The 21,196-nt window shown below is 34.9% G+C and overlaps 1 protein-coding gene across 1 annotated transcript in view; it reads right to left on the minus strand.

The window, feature by feature from the left end:
• Positions 1-21,196, minus strand: part of CBLB (Cbl proto-oncogene B) — a 214,431-nt gene that overhangs the window by 32,879 nt on the left and 160,356 nt on the right. The window contains exons 13-16 of the mRNA XM_060010593.1: positions 17,862-17,956; positions 4,636-4,782; positions 1,270-1,367; positions 1,023-1,154 (exon numbers count right to left, since the gene is read on the minus strand). Of these exons, the coding sequence (XP_059866576.1) occupies positions 1,023-1,154; positions 1,270-1,367; positions 4,636-4,782; positions 17,862-17,956 (472 nt within the window). The remainder of the gene's footprint in view (positions 1-1,022; positions 1,155-1,269; positions 1,368-4,635; positions 4,783-17,861; positions 17,957-21,196) is intronic.

The following is a 21,196-nucleotide window of genomic DNA, read 5'->3' on the forward strand; positions in this document are numbered from 1 at the left end:
TAAAGTTCTATTGGACAGTGCTGATCTAGTCATAAAGACTTGGGTAATAGGTCAAAAACAGCATACAGGAAGAAGTGGAAGAGAAAAAGACTATAGGTACAGAAGGAAGTTGGGAGGTGCTTGTAATCCACGGAGGTGAGAGTAAAGCACTGAACTGAATGTCTTGCTCCTGCAAGATATTCAACTGTATAACTGGAAACACCAGTTTCTGGGGAAAAAAAATGGAGAGGTTCATTTCTAGTAGCCTAATGATTCAGATATGCTTATAAATGAACCTTCATTCTATATTATTTTATGCTATGGTGACTCATTATTGTGAAGCCTTAACTTGTGAAGGTTTCTTAATTGTCCTCCTCTAAAAATAGGGTGAGAAGCTTCCTACCTAGAATTAATGAAATAAACAGACACCTGCACTGGCCAATTTTAACATAAATACACACCTGTGTGTACCTTCACACATGTACACATACACACACATTAAGTGTACTTCATGGTAAAATTTGAAACAAAGAAACTGAGATTCTTTGGATGTGTTCTAGTTGCAGTGATTATAAGACAGAATTTATTTTCAGCTCTCTACAATAAAATATATAATTTCCCATAATGTAATTAGCTAAGTGGAAGTGGGTCATTTTATATTGAAAGAAAAAGGAAGTACGCATTCATTAAGAATTACACTTAAAGAAAACCTCAGATGAATACTCCAAATCTACTAGAACGCAAGCACCTGGGGGAATGAACAATGCCCTCATAAGATTTTGTAGACTGCATTTAGTACATGAAGAGACAACTTGATAAATCCCTAACTGATGCCAGCTATTTACACCACTGCTTCAGTCATCTAAATGGAATAATGGTCACATGAACCGAGAGCCACTATCACCTGGAGATTCCATTCGAATTCAGACAGATTCATAACCTAGTGAGTCTACATTGCACTGAACTAAGAATTCTGATAATTCAGATATTAATTGGAAGAGGTGGCAGGGAGGCTTGCTTGAAATTGTTTGAAAGGTTTCGACCTAATGGAGGGATGAGAAGATCATAATCAGAGGGCGTCCTGTTGAGTGAAGAACCATGCTTTGGATTGTCCCGAGTTGGAGGCCTGGCAGGTGGTAATGGCACTGGATCAGAGGCTGAATCAAAAACATCTCCTAGAGGATAACACAAAATCTTAATGTATTTTCAGTACAACAATGGCATGGAATTTTGCCTTTAAATTCTGACCATTAAGACATAGACTACAAAGAGAATATGTCTTATACATACCCTTTAAATATATGCCTAACTCAGGGATGTTTGATTTCTTCATCTCTGAAGACGTACCGTGTGTTCCATTCAATATGCAGTGACCGTTATCACAAGACCTAAAGCAGAAATCAAAGGACAAAAATCATAAGGATAATTACTTTCCATTTAAAAGTCATTTGGGGGTGGGGAGATGATGGGAACTAGCAACGCTGCTCATGTAATAAAGTTAGGATATAAATATAATTAATTTCCTTTTCTAGAGAAAGTAAAGTAATATTATCTAGATACCTGAATACTTTTACAAAGCAGAAGTAACCATTCCATGGAAGACAAAGGTTTTTTTTCTTTTTTTAAGTGAAACTAAGAATCACAAGGGCCACAAAATTGCTGATACCCTAAACACACCTGTGGAATTAACATATCATTTTGGAAGATTTCAATATTACCTTATCAAGGTTTTGAAGAAGAAAATGTAATATGCAGGCAAAAAATATGTAAAAGTCCCAATGACATCATTACTGGTTAATGGTACTTAACAGTATATTTTTATTTCTGTAAGTTAAGCTTTCCTTATCATAAACTAGAGCCTGTCAAGGAAGGAGAATTATTAAATATTCAGAAAGTCCATTAAAATTCAGATAGGCATATTCAAAGACCTAGAGTCTGGAGTATAATTTCACCACTGCCATGAACAAAACTGGCACTTCTGACAACTGTGGAGAAATGACTTTAGCAAAGGCCTTGGGTACACAACAAATATTTTAATCTGGGTGTCCGTAAAAGGATAATACTAAAAAAAGTGTTTTTTTTTTTTTTTTTTTTGCGGTACACGGGCCTTTCATTGTTGTGGCCTCTCCCGTTACGGAGCACAGGCTCCGGACGCGCAGGCTCAGCGGCCATGGCTCACAGGCCCAGCCGCTCTGCGGCATGTGGGATCCTCCCAGACCGGGGCACGAACCCCTGTCCCCTGCATCGGCAGGCGGACTCTCAACCACTGCGCCACCAGGGAAGCCCTAAAAAAAGTGTTTTTATTGTTGGTATTTATGCTTTCGAATCATACTATGAATGTAACGCACAAATCCGGGGCACAGGAAGGTAGCAGCAGGAAGAGAAGGCACGGAGCGTATTTTGTCTTCAGAATATAGCTGTGTAGCAACTGACTATCTGCTCACCAAGTTACTGTGCTCACAAAGAGCTACAGAAGGCAGAGTTTATATTTTACTTTCCCCTGATTTACTCTGAATTCTTGGGGCAAAGTAAAAGTACATACATAATGGAGGAGATATTGGACATTTGAATAGTTATTGCAAAGTGCTTCATCTGAAATTCATTTCCATTCTCTCTGGTGGCCACATCTCTTTAAGGGGCCAGAGATGGTTCATTTAAAAATAGTTATCATGTATTGAATTTTCATAGTAATGATGGACTTTTACTGAAATGGAATTATTCATCTATGAATAATATGGTTTATGAATCTATGAATAATATGGTTTAACTTTTTCCATATACTGACAATTTACTTCTCCTGATGTTCCAAAGAGAGGAAAAACACAGAAGGAAAGGATGTGTCTAAGTTTAAAGAGTGCTTTGTAGAGGACCTAAGATGATACTTCATCCATTGACTTTCAAGAACAAATTAGACAGAAAATTCACTCCAATTAAGATTAGGGATTATCAACATTTATTACTTCTCTGTAACTGTAGAAAGATGGTAATGGTGGTCATAAATCAAATTTATTTTCAGGATTTCGGAGGCCTGCCACCAAAAATCTCATCCAGTATGATGTGACAATTAAAATTTAAAGTATTAAAATTATACCACTCGCTTATCCAGTGGTGAAAAAAAATGAGATCCCAAGGAGACCAAAAAAGCTCATCTTATTTCAGTTTTTTAAAATTACTACACATTTGTAAGAGCCAAGGGAACTGAAAATTGTAAGAATTTATACTTGATGTAAAGGAATAACTTTTTTCTCCAATAACAATAGTAGACATTTGGTTCTTCTAACATTACAAATTATTATCTCTCAGTTATTTCTCTGTCTTCTCAATGTTACCAACAAATGTCCTAAAGACCAGCAATCAGCAAAGAAAGGTTTGGTTCTTGCTTTGAAATATGAAGCCCTGGACAGCAAAGTGTTAATAACCATGGTTAATAATTCTGCATAGTGTTGATAATTCTAATCTTGTAACTCACTAAGGCAGATCTCTGGTTTAAATGGAGTTTTGCTTCTCTTTTCCAAGTACTGCAATACAATACTTGAAGAAAGGCATTAAAACATTTTTTAGACTTTTCATTTGAAAAGAAAGGAACACTCCACTCATAAAAATGCTTTCTGTTGATTGACTTGACCTCAAAAGGAAATGGCACACTAAGTAAAGATGACATAGATGACTGAAGTGTTAAATAGCTCTCCTATTCCTCAGTCAGTAAAGAGATACTGAAAGGCAAGAAGGCTGGGCCACCAGCAGTAGCTGAGCCCTCTTCTGTATGTGCCAAGCAGAGCTCCAGGGATGTAATTAGACAAAGAAAACTGGAGCTCAGAAAATAAGTCTGAAACTGAGATTTGACTTACTGAGTACTTCATATATGTCAATTAGATTTAAAAAAACAAAAATAATATTAAATTATGATTTACTAATTCAATTATATAAACACAGAATTGTCCTTCTACTTAAAGACAAACTAATGTTTCAATACACAACACCCATTTTCAATAACTCCTATACCTCCATGGGGCTGCCACTTCAAAGACCAAGGATGTCTCCATAACAGTGAGAATAAACAACTGACAAGAAGAAAACAGAACACAATTCCTCACATTCTTGTTTGATCCAAGGAAAAGTAAAATAGTACCTGATAAAAATAGCTAAGGGAAATAATTTTTTTCAATTCTTCGAGATCTGAAAATCAATATAGATTATACTAGTCCTTACTTCATGAAGAACAATTCTAAGGAAGGTTGGTATAATACCTTATTTTCTAAGCACTAATTTTTCTTCATGAGATATGTGCTTAGAACTGATAAAATGCACTGAAAATAGCTTACTGAAAATTCATGAATTAATCACCACTATATGTAACCTACAGCAAAGTTTTACTACAGTACAATTTGTTTTTTGGGGAGAGGGGCAACAAATTATTCCATTAGACTTACCAGTCAACTAATTTAGTCAAAGGACTTCCTAGTTAAAAGAAATCTACATCTTTTCATTTTCTCTGAAAGGCCATGGAGGAAAATAGTACTATAGGTAGAGGAGGCTTTGAGTAAGAAATCAAGGGTTTTTATTAAACAGATGTGATTCAGTTGTTTAAAAACAAATGCCATAAATGATAATGCTTACTGCAGACGTGAGGTGATGATAAATGGCCCATATTCTTACCTAGGAGGAGGTTTTACATTATGACAATGAGATGGTTGTGAATTCAGGGAAACAGGATGGGATGAAGGAATCTTGTATTCATCGTCTTCTTCCTCTACTGGGTCTCTTGTTTTCTCTGAAAGGGAATTTGCTAATGGACCAGTACACCTACCAGAGGGGAAAAAAAAAAAAATCCAGTCTAGTTTTAGCATAATAATTCAGGACAGGCAAGTCTGATGTGACATATTCAAATCAAAGAAACTACTTTGTTACTTGTGTTCATTTTTCAATTACAGGGTAACATCAGAAGGGCTGTTCTTATACTAAATACAAATTAAAAGGACTTTTAAAACTCTTGATGAAATAAGAGTTTTCATACTTATAATTTTAAAATGGCACAATAAGAGAAGCTAGTAACCTGTCAAATAAAATAAAAAGGTCCTGGAGTTGTAAGTGAATGCATAAAATTATTTACACCGAAGCTATTAAAATATTAACATTTTGTTCCTATTTAACTTAAATTGGTAAATTAAGATGATACATATGCAAGGTTATTTTATATATTAATGAAGTATTTATAGAAAGTTCAACTGTCTCTTATGAATATAACTTATAGTTGAAAAAATCCAGTTAAGTGAAACAATTCTTTCTCCTGTGAAGTTACAATTCAGATAGTTGTTGTTGGGACAAAAATTAACAAAGATCTAAAAATGACTGGAACAATCAGAAGTAGATAATAAGAGAACTTTATAAGTCTTTAAGGTAGAGGCCATTATTTTTATGGCTTAAATTCCCTGGCTAAGTAAAAAAGAATGCAAATATGTAAAACAATTACCTAATATCAAAAGAAATTCCCAAGCATTTTACTCATCCATTGAGTAAACAGACAAAGCCAATTAATAACAAAACGACAAAAACGTACTTTTTTTTTAACAGTTGTTGCTAATGGAGTTTATCCTAAGCTGATGCCACTGAGAAACACCAAAGTAGAAACACACAAACCTACCCTGACCAACTTTAGGACAACCAACCTGTTTGCAGGACACTGGAGGTACATATGGATCCAAACCTTTTTTTAAATCATGAACCTCAAGACAAATCTGTTTTGTTAAATTTTTTTTTTTTTTAATATTTGTGACTGCAATTTTGAAGCACCTTCTGTAGAGGGAGCAAGAGGCCTTTGGTATATGAACCATCAAGACTGAAAAAACTTTTTCATTTTTATTTCTCCTAACTAGTTCGAATGAAAAGAACTTTAAGGGCTTTTCTCTGTGCCCACTGCAAGAAGACATTTTGAAAAACCTAAAGGTTTTCAAATTTCAACTATATATCTGAGTCTCTAGGAAGTTCAGAGATGAAAGAAAAAATCTCTCCTAAGATTTTTCAAGTGTGTTTTTATCTGTCTTTGAAGACTTTTTTCAATACCGATTTTTGAATTCTTGTTTGTTTGAATGACCTTGGAATTCAAATGACAGTTTATGGTGAAATGAAAGCACAACGATACAGTGACAGGAAGTCCACTGTCACCACCCAGAGCACAAGCTAATAACCTTATTAATAACTTAAGGGTTACACCTACCATGGTGTAACCTTGGAAGATGTACATCCCAAATGAAGGCCAGTGAGTACACGGACTGCAAAATGGTGATTTGATGGGAATTACAGCAGGGATTTCAAACATTACCTTTTCATAAATTCTTATAAACATGGATATAAATTTAGCTAACTCAAGGGCCAGAGTGGGTTCTGTTAGCAAAAGAAATGAGAAAAATACACATCCTTTCTATGTCCTACTATATTGTCATGTACAAGGAATTTTTTTTCCTTTGCAATTTAAGCATATACTGTATAAAAGAAAAAGACTTACTGACCAAATATTCAACAACCACATCAATGTCAGGAATGTTCTATCTGCCTGTTGCAGCTTAGTTCCAAAGATGTAAGAGTTTTCAAAGAAGCACTGCACTATGACACAAGAATGGGTGATTTGTGAAACCACATTTGTTCTGGCTGATTCTATATTTTATCTTCAATGATAAAGAATTTAATCAGGGTAGCTTCCCCCTACTCTTTAGCTTTGCTGCAAATCAACAGATGGAGTATCCTGAAGAAAATGAAAAGCAAAGCTTATCTAATATTTTATGGAATTATAGGGGCTTACTGCTAAAACTTACTAGTCGCAGGTAATTAGCTTAAATGGATTTTAGTGAATTATACTAGAAGTGAAGAAAGCCTTCGAGTGGCATTTGTTGCCTATCGAAATCTGAAAAAAAAAGCCTAGATATCTTATCACCATTTTAATACAGTTCTAAAGAGTCATATTTTATCTTATTATATTTTAAAGCAAACTTTTTATATTAGTATAATATTCTAGTTAAAAATAAGCCAATTTATAAGAATCTCATTCCAGTGCACTTTATTCAATATTATATAAATTTTTATACAAAATTGATCTTATTCAATTCTGAAGGGAAAAATAAAAGCAATTTCTATCATGTAAAAAAGGGAATGTAAACTATGAACTTTGGGTGGTTATGTATAAATGTAGGTTCATCATTTTTAACAAATGTACCACTATGGTGGAGGATGGTGAAAATGAGGAAAGCTAGGCATGTGTGGGAACCAGGGGTATATGGGAAATATCTGTACTTTCTCCTCAATATTGCTATGAATCTAAAATGGCTCTAAAAAAAAAGTCTTAATAAAAAAATAATAAATAAGAAAGGTACAAATAGATGAAGAATTTGTATATAAAATACCAAAAGGGAAAACTCAATTTATGTAAATAATTACATTATAATTACATGCGGGATTTTTTTTTTCCCTTCACAAACTCATTCAAAAAGTAGGTTCAGTTTTACTTGCAACTAGGTAAGTGGTAAAAATAAAGAATTTTCATTAGCAATCATGTATGTTTACTTTTGGTAGTAGAGAAAATATCTCACGGGACATAGGAAAATGTTCAGTCATTGATTTAGCTCATGGGAAATTTTTAGGATACCAGAGGAATAAAATAGATCAATTTTATTTGGCTGGTTCCACGTTAAAACTGCCAAGTAAACCATCCCACCATTTACACCAGTACTTCATTCCCTTTATATTATCATCAGACATTCACAGAGTGTTCTGCACTGCGGCTGTCATTCCTGAATTAATACACTGGTAATGTAATGCACAAGGACACATAGTCTTAAAGATACACAGCCATCCTCCCCACAGCCTTCGCCTCTTGTTAAATTCAATGTGTGTTATTTAAACTTTAATGAGGAATACATCCACTATCTGCATGTGCACACTTGAAACAAACCAAGAATATATTTTCTAATGCTCTTCTTAATTAGTGATTTTTGCATTTTGAAGATGAAGGCTCACACATACAACCCTCTACAGCCTTCTACATTCCTGGTGTGAGAGGCATATGATCAGAGGCATGACCTTCTGCATATCCCACTGGCTTTTCCTACATAACATACCTCAAACATTACCCTTACACCAAGTACTTTTCTTTCCTTCATTTGAGCAATTCCTGATACCTTGATTAGTTCAACTTTTCCAGAAATAAAGCAAAGTAGAAATATCCATCTTTACTGTCTATAGATGAACCTCCTGTGACATCCCACAAAACAGTAATTTTCTTTGAACTTTAATCTTTTATATGTATTTGGTAAGTGTTCATACATTGACATTGTGTTTTCTATATATTCATCTATGTCTTTCTTCTATTTCTGTCTAACTGCAAAATGCTTAAGGGCAGACCCTGAGTCAACCAAGGCCTGGCATGGTGTGTGTCCCACGGAGCACTCACAGCTTTTAGACAAAAAGAACAAGAGGCTATTAGAGAAATACATGACCAAACTGATACGGGAAAGAAAATCATTTTTAGGATACTTTCATAATGTAGAAAAATATTTAAAATATATTATGTTGCTTGCCTTCTACATGTAAAATCTTATTTAATAATCTCTGAAAGCAAGGCTTTGAAAAATATCTTTTATTAAAACTGAATCTTCAGAGCCTGCCATATACATTAGTCCATATTTCTTGTACTAACTATCCTAACAGGCAAAACACCCAACTTCGAGAAATCATAGCCCAGAGAAGTGGTAACAAAATCTAGCTGTATTTGAAATGAGGATTGCCCGTGTGCCACCTGTAAGCCATTTCCCCAGCATCTCAAGAGTGGGTTTTATAAATATACATACTAATTTTGAGGATTCTTTCATGACATCCAGAAGAATCAGGTGGTATATTATTAGGCTGAATATAAGCTTTAATTTTAAGTTTTCACTTTAAGTATAGTTTACACTTTAAGTATAGTTTTCACTGACTTGTTTTTAAGCTGGAGAAATAAATTTGAGGTTAATTTTTAAGTTAACTTATTCAAGGGCAATATTCATTTCTAACACTTTTAGGGGACTGCTTTAGAAATCAAAAAGATAGATGTTGAGGAAACTCTTTTTTTTTTGAGAATCTAATTTTCCAATACATGTTGAACATTAAAGACTTCACGGTGATATTAAATGTGGCAGTACTTATAATCGCCAATAATTGGACACAACCCAAATGTCCCTTAGCAGAGGGATGGATAAACAAACCATAGTGTGTTTTACAATGGAATACATACTCTGAGCAATAAAAAAGGAACAAACTATTGATACTCTTGACAACCTGGATGAATCTCAAATTCATTGTGCTAATAGAAAGAACCCAAACTCAAAAGGCTCTATACTATATGATTCTATTTATATGACCTTTGGGAAAAAGCAAAATTATATAACACAAATCAGATTGATAATTTCCAAGGGTTTAGGGTAAAACTGACACAGGCCTGGGGGGTGTTTTTGGAGTAAAGGAACCGTTTTCTATCTTGACAGTGGTAGTGAATACATGACTGTGCGTTTACCAAAACTCATAAAACTGTACATTAATAAAGCAGGGTGAATTTTACTGTATGAAAATTATGCTTTAATTTAACAACTGGAAAATTTTCATTTTAAGGTTGAAAATTCATTTTAACTCATTTAAGATACCGCAGATTAGCATCTTTCACAAACAAATATGCTTAATATCCCTAGTGGCCTTCAAATAACTTATCTAATTCTAATTTGAGCCTACAGAGAAATGTGGACAGAAACAAGGAATGCTTGAATATGGTGGAATATGTCAAGATGCTCTCACTTAATGTGAAAATAGAATCTCATTCTAACTCTATGCATTTTCGATGAACAGATCAATATGTTCATGGAGAAGTGGAGAATATATAGCAAATTATGCCCCTATGGGACAAAAAAGAGACAGTATAAGGAATACAATTTAGATTGCATATTTAAATAGAATCCAATGGCTCACAATTCTGTGTAAGGCTACCTAATTATTTGTGATCATAAATCAGTTGTATGGTAAATTACAAGTAACAGATTTGTCAGACTACTGGGATTAGTGTTAATATCAGTATTCATCTTAGATTTTAGTCAGAGAAAAAGAAAGATTAGTGGAATTAGTTGCATTCCCACACCCAGATTATAGCCATCCGCCAAATGCCATTTTCCCACAAATGATGAGAGAGGGATTCTATCTGAATTTAGAAATTATAATACTAAAATAAAAAGGAGAAAAATAATACCCATAGTATTTATTTTGTACACTTTCCACACACTATTTCTCTTTCTGTTGAGACTAGTTTAAAATGATATGCTTGCAGCCCTCAATTCTTGTCATCAGTGTGTCAACAAGCAGGTTCTAGGGATTTACCACAAGACGTTAGAAAACCTGCGTTAGGATGGTCAAGCTGCTTCACGGGAGATTTGAACAAAATTTATAAATCAATAAGAATATGCAGAAAAAATAAAGTCTGAGTTTCAAATACTGAGTCACATCAATAGGTCAAAACCAAATGCACAAACATTTCTACATGATACACAATGAGAGAAGAATGCCATAGTGATCATAATGAATAAACTGAAAAGATGGACCCATCCCACACTGTCCCATACACATCATGTCAATTGTAACTTACAAAGGACTGCCATCTTCAATATTAGTTCACCTTTCTATCTACCCAAGGTAAAACAAGTAAAACTAGTGCAACATCCTGACAAATCTTGAAAATATTTTAAGGTATTTGAATGAAAGCTGGTTCAAAAATTAACAAAAGAGCATCACTGTTCATTCACTAGGGTTAAGAAAAGAGTAGCTCTTAATTACAGCTTGATCTTCCATTTAAAGTTCTCTACCATATTTTCTTTAAATCAATGAAATTAATTTCTGATCATTGAACACAAACAGGATTAATGTAAAACTGAAGTGTGTATTGTCTATACAAACCCTCAGGTGAACAATAACAGAACACGTTACCCTGCTCTTTCGCCATTAAGCATAAACAATGAAGCCCGGCATGCACAGTATATAAGAGGAAAATTTTCCATCAAGCTTCTTTCTCTTAAGTTTTTAAAAGTTACAATGTGATGTTTGCTTTAATAGCTCCTGTGGCATACTGCTTTTATCTCTTCTTTCTGTTTTTCACTCCCCAGTCAGTCAAAAACAAAGCAAAACAAAACAAAACTTCCTTTCTCCCATGAATTTGACCACCATTTCAGTCAAACTGGTCTAGTTTTGTCTTTTGCACTTTTCTATCTACAGACCATTTTGGCCACTATTTATTTAAAAACCACCACTCTCACATACACGCGGGCACAGATGCTGATGCTGTTTGGTGGTGTGGACCTCTTAGATCACTCACTGGAAGGTGGCAGTAGTTGAGGCTGCATTCACAAATCCACATTTCTAGTTTGTTTTAGATTATGATAATAATAGATAACGTTTATTATAATTTTTACCACACAGAAATGTTCTAAATACGTTTTCTACAATATCAACATTTCAGGGGTAAATGATATAGTTTTTTAAGGTGATATTTTCATATATAAGTTCCTACATTAGAAAAAAACTTCTAGGATTACATTTATATGTCTAAGAGTATAACGAATCTAATTAAATTTGGGCACTGGTCATGTAGAAATCATTTTATCAGCTTTAGATAGTACCTACTGAAGTATTTACTTGAATATAATATAAAGGTGAAAGCTTAGATGGTATGTCCGACTGTCCCCGCAACATCACTATTCGGATGTGTGTGTAATCGGCACCGAAACCCAACAGATCCTTAAGTCTTAATTTTACCACCCCTGCCCCCTTCCCACCCTGCCCTTCTCCAATTTCCCTCCCTCTGGTAAATGGCACCAACCCATTCACCCAGTTTCGTTAAGCAAAAACCTATATAAAAATCAATCATCCCTATTTATTGTACCTCACAGACATCTGATTTATTGACAGGTACTGTTGGATCAAAATACAACCCAAAGTGGACTGTGTAACTCCATCACCATCACCCCAAAGCCCTGACCATCTCTTACTGGTTCACCACATCAGACGACTACACTCTCCATTGGTGTCACTTCAGCTGTCCTAAAGACAATTCATGTAGCAGCCAGTGACCCTCTTTAAAAACACAAACCAGCATCATGTCATCATGTTGATCAAAACCTTCGATGGCTCCTAAAACTAACCAAACCAAAGTTCTTATCATGGCCTTAAAGGCAATATATGATTTAGCTCCTATATACCTTATTCAACCCCAGGCCTACTGTCCCTCTTGCTGTTCTCCAGATAAGCCAAAGGGATTCACTTGCCTCACCGTCTAGCTTTTATGCTCTTCACCTAGGCAGTCTCATGGCTTGCTCCCTTCTTTCAGGTTTCTGTTCAACATTACCTTTCCTAATGACCTCATCTGAAGTATAAACCTCCCTATCACTGAGTATCCCTTTCCCTGCTTTACTTTTCCTTCTAGCACTTACCACTACCTGACAATATACTATGGTTATTTGTTTACTTGCTGTTCTCCTTACCTAGAGCACAAATTCCAATGAGGATGGGATTTTATCTTGTTCACTCTGACTCTCCAGTCAGTACGCAACTGAATGAAAACAGGATAGTTAGGCAAAACCTGGATACTCTATTCACTGAGCTTAAACTATTAGCACCTTATCTGTTTAGAAAAAAATCTATAACAATGATCAAGACCACCACCTCCAACAACAAAACACCCTTTTTACAAATATATTAAGTAATATTGATTCACATATATTTGAAAGTTTAAGATTAATATGTCAAAAGTACAAAAGGTCCATTTCTAAAAGACAAGGAACAAGAAAAATATTCTTCTAAAAAATGACATTCCTCTGCATTCCAGAACATTATCTTACCTGAAGTAATTATTCCATTATTAGAGTAATTCCTTTGCTTATTGGCCAACATCTTGTGTTAAGTAAAGTAAGTATTTTTAACTGTTTCAGGTTTCATTTAATTTTGAAAAATCAAATTATTTCAAGATAAAAATAATTTAGTGAAAATTGACACTACAATAAAAATAATCCACATAGATTTTTTCATTCTTCCCCTAAAAAAATTATGATTACCCATATTTCAAGCTTTTAAGAATTTATATTTATAGCTAAGTGTCAATCATCTTAAGTAGAAACCATTTAGGAAAAAAATAAGTAAACCTATATGCACTAGTACAGTTTCAGCTTACTTTTATGACAGAATATGCTTTCAAAATAAATTCTATATTCTTCTAGGTCTCCAGATAAATTACACAATAAAAGTCATATAATTGCAGTCATACTGTTTTACAAGAAAGAAAACACTATCAGAGAGTAGCCTCTTCCACCAATTTAATGGGAATCAGAGTAACATCAAATAATTTAACAATTATACTTCAGTAAATATTAATAACAACACAGTATAGCTTTAAAGGTAAATATTAGCTTTGACATTACTGAATTCAACACTGGGGCTCTCAACATTTGTGAGAACTATCAAAGTCTATGATGGGTAGCAATCTGTTATTTTGCTTTGGCCTAATTTTGAAACATGTACTAAGACGCTGACACGGAAACAATACACTTGAACATCCAACATCCCTATTTCCCTGAGTGACATTTTGCTAAGACCTGTATTCTATGCCTCTCCAGAGCTGAAGATCTATTCTCATTGTACTCTGGTTATACACTCTAATGAAGGTGAAGTAGACAAAACAAAAAAACAAACAAAAAACCCAGAGCAGTAATCCAAGTTATACTGGCTTCAAAAATGGGATGCAACCAACCAATTATAAATGAGCATTCAAGTTGCCAAGTATTCATATGTAATTAATACTACAAATGAGTACCCCTTAAAAAAACATTGCATGGAACCTAAAAGGTTGAAGCTCAAGAGAATTTTAGAGATCATTTAAGATAAACAGATCCCTTCATTTATCAGATGGAGAAAGTGAGGCCCAGAGAAGTTACCTTGTTCAAAGACAGACAAATATTAATACCGGAATCATGTCTGGGACCAAGTCTGATTTTATTTTAATGGTCACTTCAGAATTCCATGCTGGTTCCATGATAAATATAGTACAGCATAAATGATTAAGAAAAATGCTTATTAAAATATTAAGTGACAAAGGAGAGCATGAAATTATCTCTACAATGTAATCTAAATCATGTAAAAAAAAAAAAGGCTAAAAAGAAAAAAAAGTCAGAATGTTAAAACTCTGGGGAAAAACTGGACAGCTACATGTAAAAGAATGGAATCAGAACACTCCCTAACACCATGCACAAAAATAAACTCAAAATGGATTAGAGACCTAAATGTAAGACCAGACACTATAAAACTCTTGGAGGAAAACATAGGAAGAAAACTCTGACATAAGTCACAGCAAGATCTTTTTTGATCCACCTCCTAGAGTAATGGAAATAAAAACAAAAATAAACACATGGGACCTAATGAAACTTCAAAGCTTTTGCACAGCAAAGGAAACCATAAACAAGATGAAAAGACAACCCTCAGAATGGGAGAAAATATTTGCAAACGAATCAACGGACAAAGGATTAATCTCCAGAATATATAAACAGATCATGCATCTCAATATTAATAAAACAAACAACCCAATCCAAAAATGGGCAGAAGACCTAAACAGACATTTCTCCAAAGAAGACATACAGATGGCCAAGAAGCACATGAAAAGCTGCTCAACATCACTAATCATTAGAGAAATGCAAATCAAAACTACAATGAGGTATCAACTCACACCGGTTAGAATGGGCATCATCAGAAAATCTACAAACAACAAATGCTGGAGAGGGTGTGGAGAAAAGGGAACACTTTTGCACTGTTGGTGGGAATGTAAATTGATACAGCCGCTATGGAGAACAGTGTGGAGGTTCCTTAAAAAACTAAAAATAGAATTACCATATGATTCAGCAATCCCACTACTGGGCATATACCCAGAGAAAACCATAATTCAAAAAGACACATGCACCCCAATGTTTATTGCAGCACTATTTACAATAGCCAGGTCATGGAAGCAACCTAAATGCCCATCGACAGACGAATGGATAAAGATGATGTTGTACATATATACAATGGGATATTACTCAGCCATAAAAAGGAACGAAAGTGGGTCATTTGTAGAGACGTGGACGGATCTAGAGACTGTCATACAGAGTGAAGTAAGTCAGAAAGAGAAAAACAAATATCGTATATTAACGCATATATGTGGAACCTAGAAAAATGGTATAGATGAACCGGTTTGAAAGGGCGGAAATAGAGACACAGATGTAGAGAACAAACGTATGGACACCAAGGGTGGAAAGCCGCAGTGGGGGTGGGGATGGTGGTGTGCTGAATTGGGCGATTGGGATTGACATGTATACACTGATGTGTGTAAAATGGATGACTAAGAACCTGCTGTATAAAAAAATAAAATAAAATTCAAAAATTCAAGAAAAACAAAACAGAACAAAAACTCTGGGCATTGATATCTGGGGTACGTAAATGCTTATATTTATGTATTTGTTTAATTTTTTTCTTTTATATATTTTCCATATTTTCTACAATGAACAACTGCTACCTATATGTCAGAATAAAAAACAAAATGGAGAGATAAACATGCCATTAAAAGCCAGCACTTGTAATTTTAACTATGGTTAATTTGCAGCATGCAAAATAGAAAACTAATTTGCTGTTAAGGATGCATTGTTAAAGTATTTCCCTGGTTAAGTAAAGCAACTGCATTGTTTGAGGGAAAATAATCAAGAGTAAATGGGGTGAAAGTATATCCAGGTACACATACAAACTGAAGTGTTAGAAAAATATCAATAGAAGGCATTTTACTATGAATTTGTTGTTCTTTATTTATAGAAAAACAAGCACTTAACACTAAATATAGATGAAGCAAATGGTGACCTCTGCCTTTTATCCCACTTGCCAATATGAATTTAATAAACAGAATGTAAAATTTTAATCTCTAATTAGCAAGATTTCATGTACTTCGTTTTTTGATGTTCTCTGAATTAGAGGTAATTGAGCTTAGATGTTTTAATCACATATACAAATATCCAGAGTTCATTTGGTGCTACAATATCATATGTTATTACTGATGTACAACCTACTACACAGAATATATATATTTGCTTCTAACTTCTATGTCTGCTACATATCTGCCAGCTCCAAGAAAAGTGGCCACTAAAGAATGGTCCAGTGCTTAGTTTCCCACTGCCCCCTAAATGATGTCAAATTTCATACTCATGCTTTTTCTCATGCACATCCCTTCCCAATTGTGCCCATCCTCCATGACTCAGGAAATTTCCGTCTTCTCTATAAGACATCCTTGACTTACAAAGTCTATAATAGTCTATTCTCCAAGCTTATATAAAAACTAACAAGTTAGATGCATACAGTTTAGTGCATAATGTTCTCTTGTGATTTCATGTACGTTAACTTTATTTTAAAGTAGATGGTAAATATCTTGGGAGCTGGTATCTAGCTTATGATTCTTTTGCATCCAGTGACCAGCAGAGGAAGGAGTGAAGATGCTCTAAGACTTTCAGTTAGAAATGAGGACCTTAGCAGATGATAAAGTCAATCCACCAAGCGACCAAGTACTATCAGTATACTCATTAAACAGCAAACAGTAAGGTGTTAAGGGAGAAGCAGAGATTACGAGAAAAGGTTTTTGCCCTTAAAACCTTATAATCTTTTTAATGTGGAGAGGCACTTTAGTATTAGAAAACAGTAGAGCAAAGTACATAATTAAATGTGTAGAAAATAAACTCTAGGAGGAGGAATGAGAATCAGTCTTACTACCATCATTATGACTGAAGTCACAGAAGTTTTCATACAGAAATAGAGCCTGAGACATGGATCTTCAGAATAAAGATTCTGAAAACTTGGTGCACAGGAGGGAACAGCATGAAAGACTCATAAAACCAGGAAAAAAATCAAGACAAGATTAGAGGGCAAGCATTAGAATTCCTGAATGATATTTTAATTGGGTAAAATTCTGTGGATCTTACTGATATAGCAGAAGAGCACAGAATTAATTTAGAAGGAAAGAAAGAACAATGTTGGGCTTTGAGTAGGAAAGTGATCTGGGGAAGGCAGAATTTAAATTAAATCAGCTACCTGAATAAAATATACTGGAGGAAAGACAGGTAGCCTGATTTAATATAGAGTAGGGAAATGGCCATCAGGAGACTTGGTTTTATCCAGGTTTGATTTGGATAGACACCATCCCTTAACTGTCTGATATGCTTCTTGTGTCCCCATTTTTTCAAATGAGACACCTAGTTTAACTCATTTTTCTAGCTTTAAAATCCATTGATATTCCATTCTGAGATCATATCGTATGATCAGGTAGAAGGCTCTTTCAGTTGTCCCGTTATAAGCCAGAACTAGGGCAATGGGGAAGATTAGCTGAATATGAAAAACTTTAAAAGAACAATCAACAGGACTTAGTGGCGGGATGGATTTGAGAGATGAGAAAACTGGAGGAACCAAAGATTATCTTATCATGTCAAACTGGGTAGTGGGATAAATGTGATACCTCTAAGGAAGAGACGTGAATTGGAAAGGAGAGCTCATTGTGCTACTTGAGCCTCTTCCTGGATGCAGGAAGACTTAGCTTTTTCTCTGTTGCTTTATGTGTAATCTCAGAGTGTAGGTAAGTCTCAAAAATGCTGTAGTTATCAGCAAAGAATCAGAAAGGATCTCGATTTCTGGTACTTTAGTTTAAAAATCCAGCTGGTTCATTTTTATTGATGCATATTCACCCCTGTACTTTCTGTACTAAGAACCTCACAACTACTCTTTATAACAACTTTATGCATGGACAGTTGATCTCCAGATTCAGTAAAACTCACTTGATGCTGGGGAGAAGGGTGGCAGCTGGAGGGGGAGGAGAAAGCCGGGGAGGAACATCATATTCTTCACTTCCCAGGTGACCATTGGAAAAGACCTGAAAGGAAATCAAAGGGTTAGTTTAGAATTTAACTTCTGGAGAACCTTAAAACAGTAACAGTTCTTAGACAATCTATAATTTTGAAGAGAATATATAATTTCAGTTTATTTGAACAAGTGAAATACCATCTAATTTACTTAGGAGTTAGGAGCACCATCGTGATTATTTACCACCGCCCGAAAGTAGCACCATTTTTTATGTGAAAAAATAAAATACAACCTGATTCAACCTCTCTTATATTGAGAGGAGATGCTATAATTTCTATAAATCATATAGATAGCTAGGTAAATAGTAAAAGTCCCCAAACATGATCAGTTTTTATTGAAAAGCTAGCATTCTCTGTAAGGATTCAGTAAAGAAAAAAGCAGCACCGGTGCAATTCTTATTTCAATTCCTCCCAAATAAAAGTGTTCTAAATTATATCTCTCTGGGGTTAACAGAACATTTCTAAACTTCTTGATAAAACAATGCATGAGTATAATCAGAAACGCCTTTGTTCTTTGAAGGCCGAAGCTTTAGCACTACTGGTAACTAGAGACCTGGTCTGGCTTTCAGAGTGCAAGCAATTTTAAATATAATTTTTGGTGTGTGAACAACACAAACCAAAATTGTTACCTTGCTCATAAGGTACCATAGAGAGCCAGTGTTTACTCAGAATTCAGAAATTCTGGTTTCCAGATTGCTCAGTTACATATGGGAACTGTCTAACAACTGCTCTTAACTAATCCAACAACTTGACATGAAAGCAACTTAAAAGAAAAAAAGAGTAACTTTGCAAAGACAGATTAAACATATTTTAAGACCTTTAATCATTAGGGTTTTATCATGAAGCTCTTTCCCAAACTCTTTACTAGTTCATATTTAAGAGGTGTAGGCTGGTTTGTGGCAAAAAGGATGTGATGTAACTTGAATAGTTCTAGGTAACCCAATCAATGACCTACCAATTCTTTTTTCACCCCTCAGTTCTAAAATGGTGTTGAAGCTTTAGATAAAGTACGAAATGGAAAAGGCCATACCCTTCCCTAGCAACTTGAGAAAAGGAACATGTTTAAAGAATCCATTTGAAATATATCAATGTTTGCAATTTAAAGCTACAAAATATAAATTTTATAGCATTAAAGTATCACTCTAAAAAAAAGTCCTGTGCTATATATAGCTTTGATTCCTCATTAGATTCAATACACTAGAGATACACTATGACAAAAATATCTCTTTGGGTTTCTGACTATGGACCGAATAACAGAACAAGGCAGAGTTTTTTCGATTTTGCTAGAGAAAAGAAATGTCTCAGTAGATATTAATTATTGTACAGTTCAATGAAAACCCCTAACATAAAAAAATCCCTTGTAACCAACAAATACATGTGTCAAATCACAAGTGCTCATTGTATAATGGGCATATAAAGTCATCCTTAATTTGAGTCCTGTGCAATTGTTGCCAGAATGGATACAATGTATGATTTCTGCAATCAAATCTCCTTGATGTTTCTGTCATAAACACATTTAAAATTCATTCTGGGAAATGTAATATGGATTTATATGCAATTATTTGTTTTAATAGGAGCAAGTATCTAATGCACTGTTGATACCTAGTAAAATTTCAGCAATTATAAAATAAAAGGGAGCTATGGGAATAACAATTTCTGTTGTATTAGTTCTACGTGAATCTTTTTCAGGACAAAGACTCTGATTTCCTCATTTTATAGGACATTCCTTCAATGCTTTACACACAGTAGGGCTCAAATGAACATTGACTGCTGACTGACTTACATTACACTACATATGTGCATACATACATGTTTGTAAAGGACCTAAAAATGCAGGTACTAAAATGACGTTCATGTTTCTGTTCATCTAAAGCGACTGGATGACAAGATTTACGATTATTTCATTCTGAACTCCATGTTCCCACCTGCATCCGTTTCATTAGACAAAATCATTTTATCTAAAACTACTTTAGAGACTGCAGTAAGTCACAACTTTTTGAGCCAAAAATAAATATTTTATGTCCTCTGGAAATCTGCAAAGCCTTTTGCAAATAGGAGAAAACAGTAGTTCCTCAAATGTGTAGATTGATAGTATCAACTGAAGCAGTTCACACTGAAATCTCACTGATTCAGGCCTTCTTAAACTCTCAACTAAGGAAACATCTTTTTCTTCTGCCTTCCTAGTTCACTGTTGCAAATTTACCACAATTCCATTGGACATGCTACCAACTTAAATATTCTGATCCTATCATTCCTCTGCCAAAAAAGTTTTCAAAGCTCTTTTTTGTCTACCAAGTTAAAGATAACTTGGTATAGAATATGAGACACTCCACTCCGTAACTGCTTTCAGTTTATATTGCCATAGTTTTACCTACCATACTTACTCTCTCTGTATGCCCTAGAGTCTGTCCAAAATTGACTTCCTGCACTGTGCTTACCTTCCCACCTCCATGCTATTCCTTCCTGTCATGTCTACAACACCACCACCTACTGATCTTTTTTTTTTTTTTTTTTTTTTTTTTTTTTTTAGCGGTACGCGGGCCTCTCACTGTTGTGGCCTCTCCCGTTGCGGAGCACAGCCTCCGGACGCGCAGGCTCAGCAGCCATGGCTCACGGGCCCAGCCGCTCCGCGGCATGTGAGATCCTCCCAGACCGGGGCACGAACCCGTGTCCCCTGCATTGGCAGGCGGACTCTCAACTGCTGCGCCACTAAGGAAGCCCTACCTACTGATCTTTTAATGTCTACAGATCCGTCTTGCACGAAGCTTTCTTTATTCCTTCTTTTACCCTGCATCTCAATTGGAATGTTTCTCCCCCTAGGGCATCCCACATTATATATTCTGGATGCTTCGCCTATGCCTCATCCCTTAATTATATACCTGTCTCATCCTCACTAGACTGTGCTTGATTCATTTTGTATTCGCCACAGTGTCTTGAACGTCCTACTCGTTTAACTGAAAGAGGCTGAACGAATAAGAATACATTAAGGGGAATTTATACTACCTGTGGAAGAAGTATAATCTGAGTTATCACAAAATTTATTATAAACTCTAGGTTACTCTAGGTTACCCTGTATTAATATTTTTCACATGCCTCAAGATAACATTTCATCCTAATTCTTAAGTTTGAAATATCTTCCTATGATTCAGATATTGTCTAAAATTTAATGTTAAAGCATTTGGGACCCTTGAGATGTAGGGAAAACAAACACAATTGTGATAATCTTAGCCCAATTAAGAAAAACCTTTTTA

This window comes from Delphinus delphis, chromosome 4 (assembly GCF_949987515.2).
Source record: "Delphinus delphis chromosome 4, mDelDel1.2, whole genome shotgun sequence".
Lineage (NCBI taxonomy): Eukaryota > Metazoa > Chordata > Mammalia > Artiodactyla > Delphinidae > Delphinus > Delphinus delphis.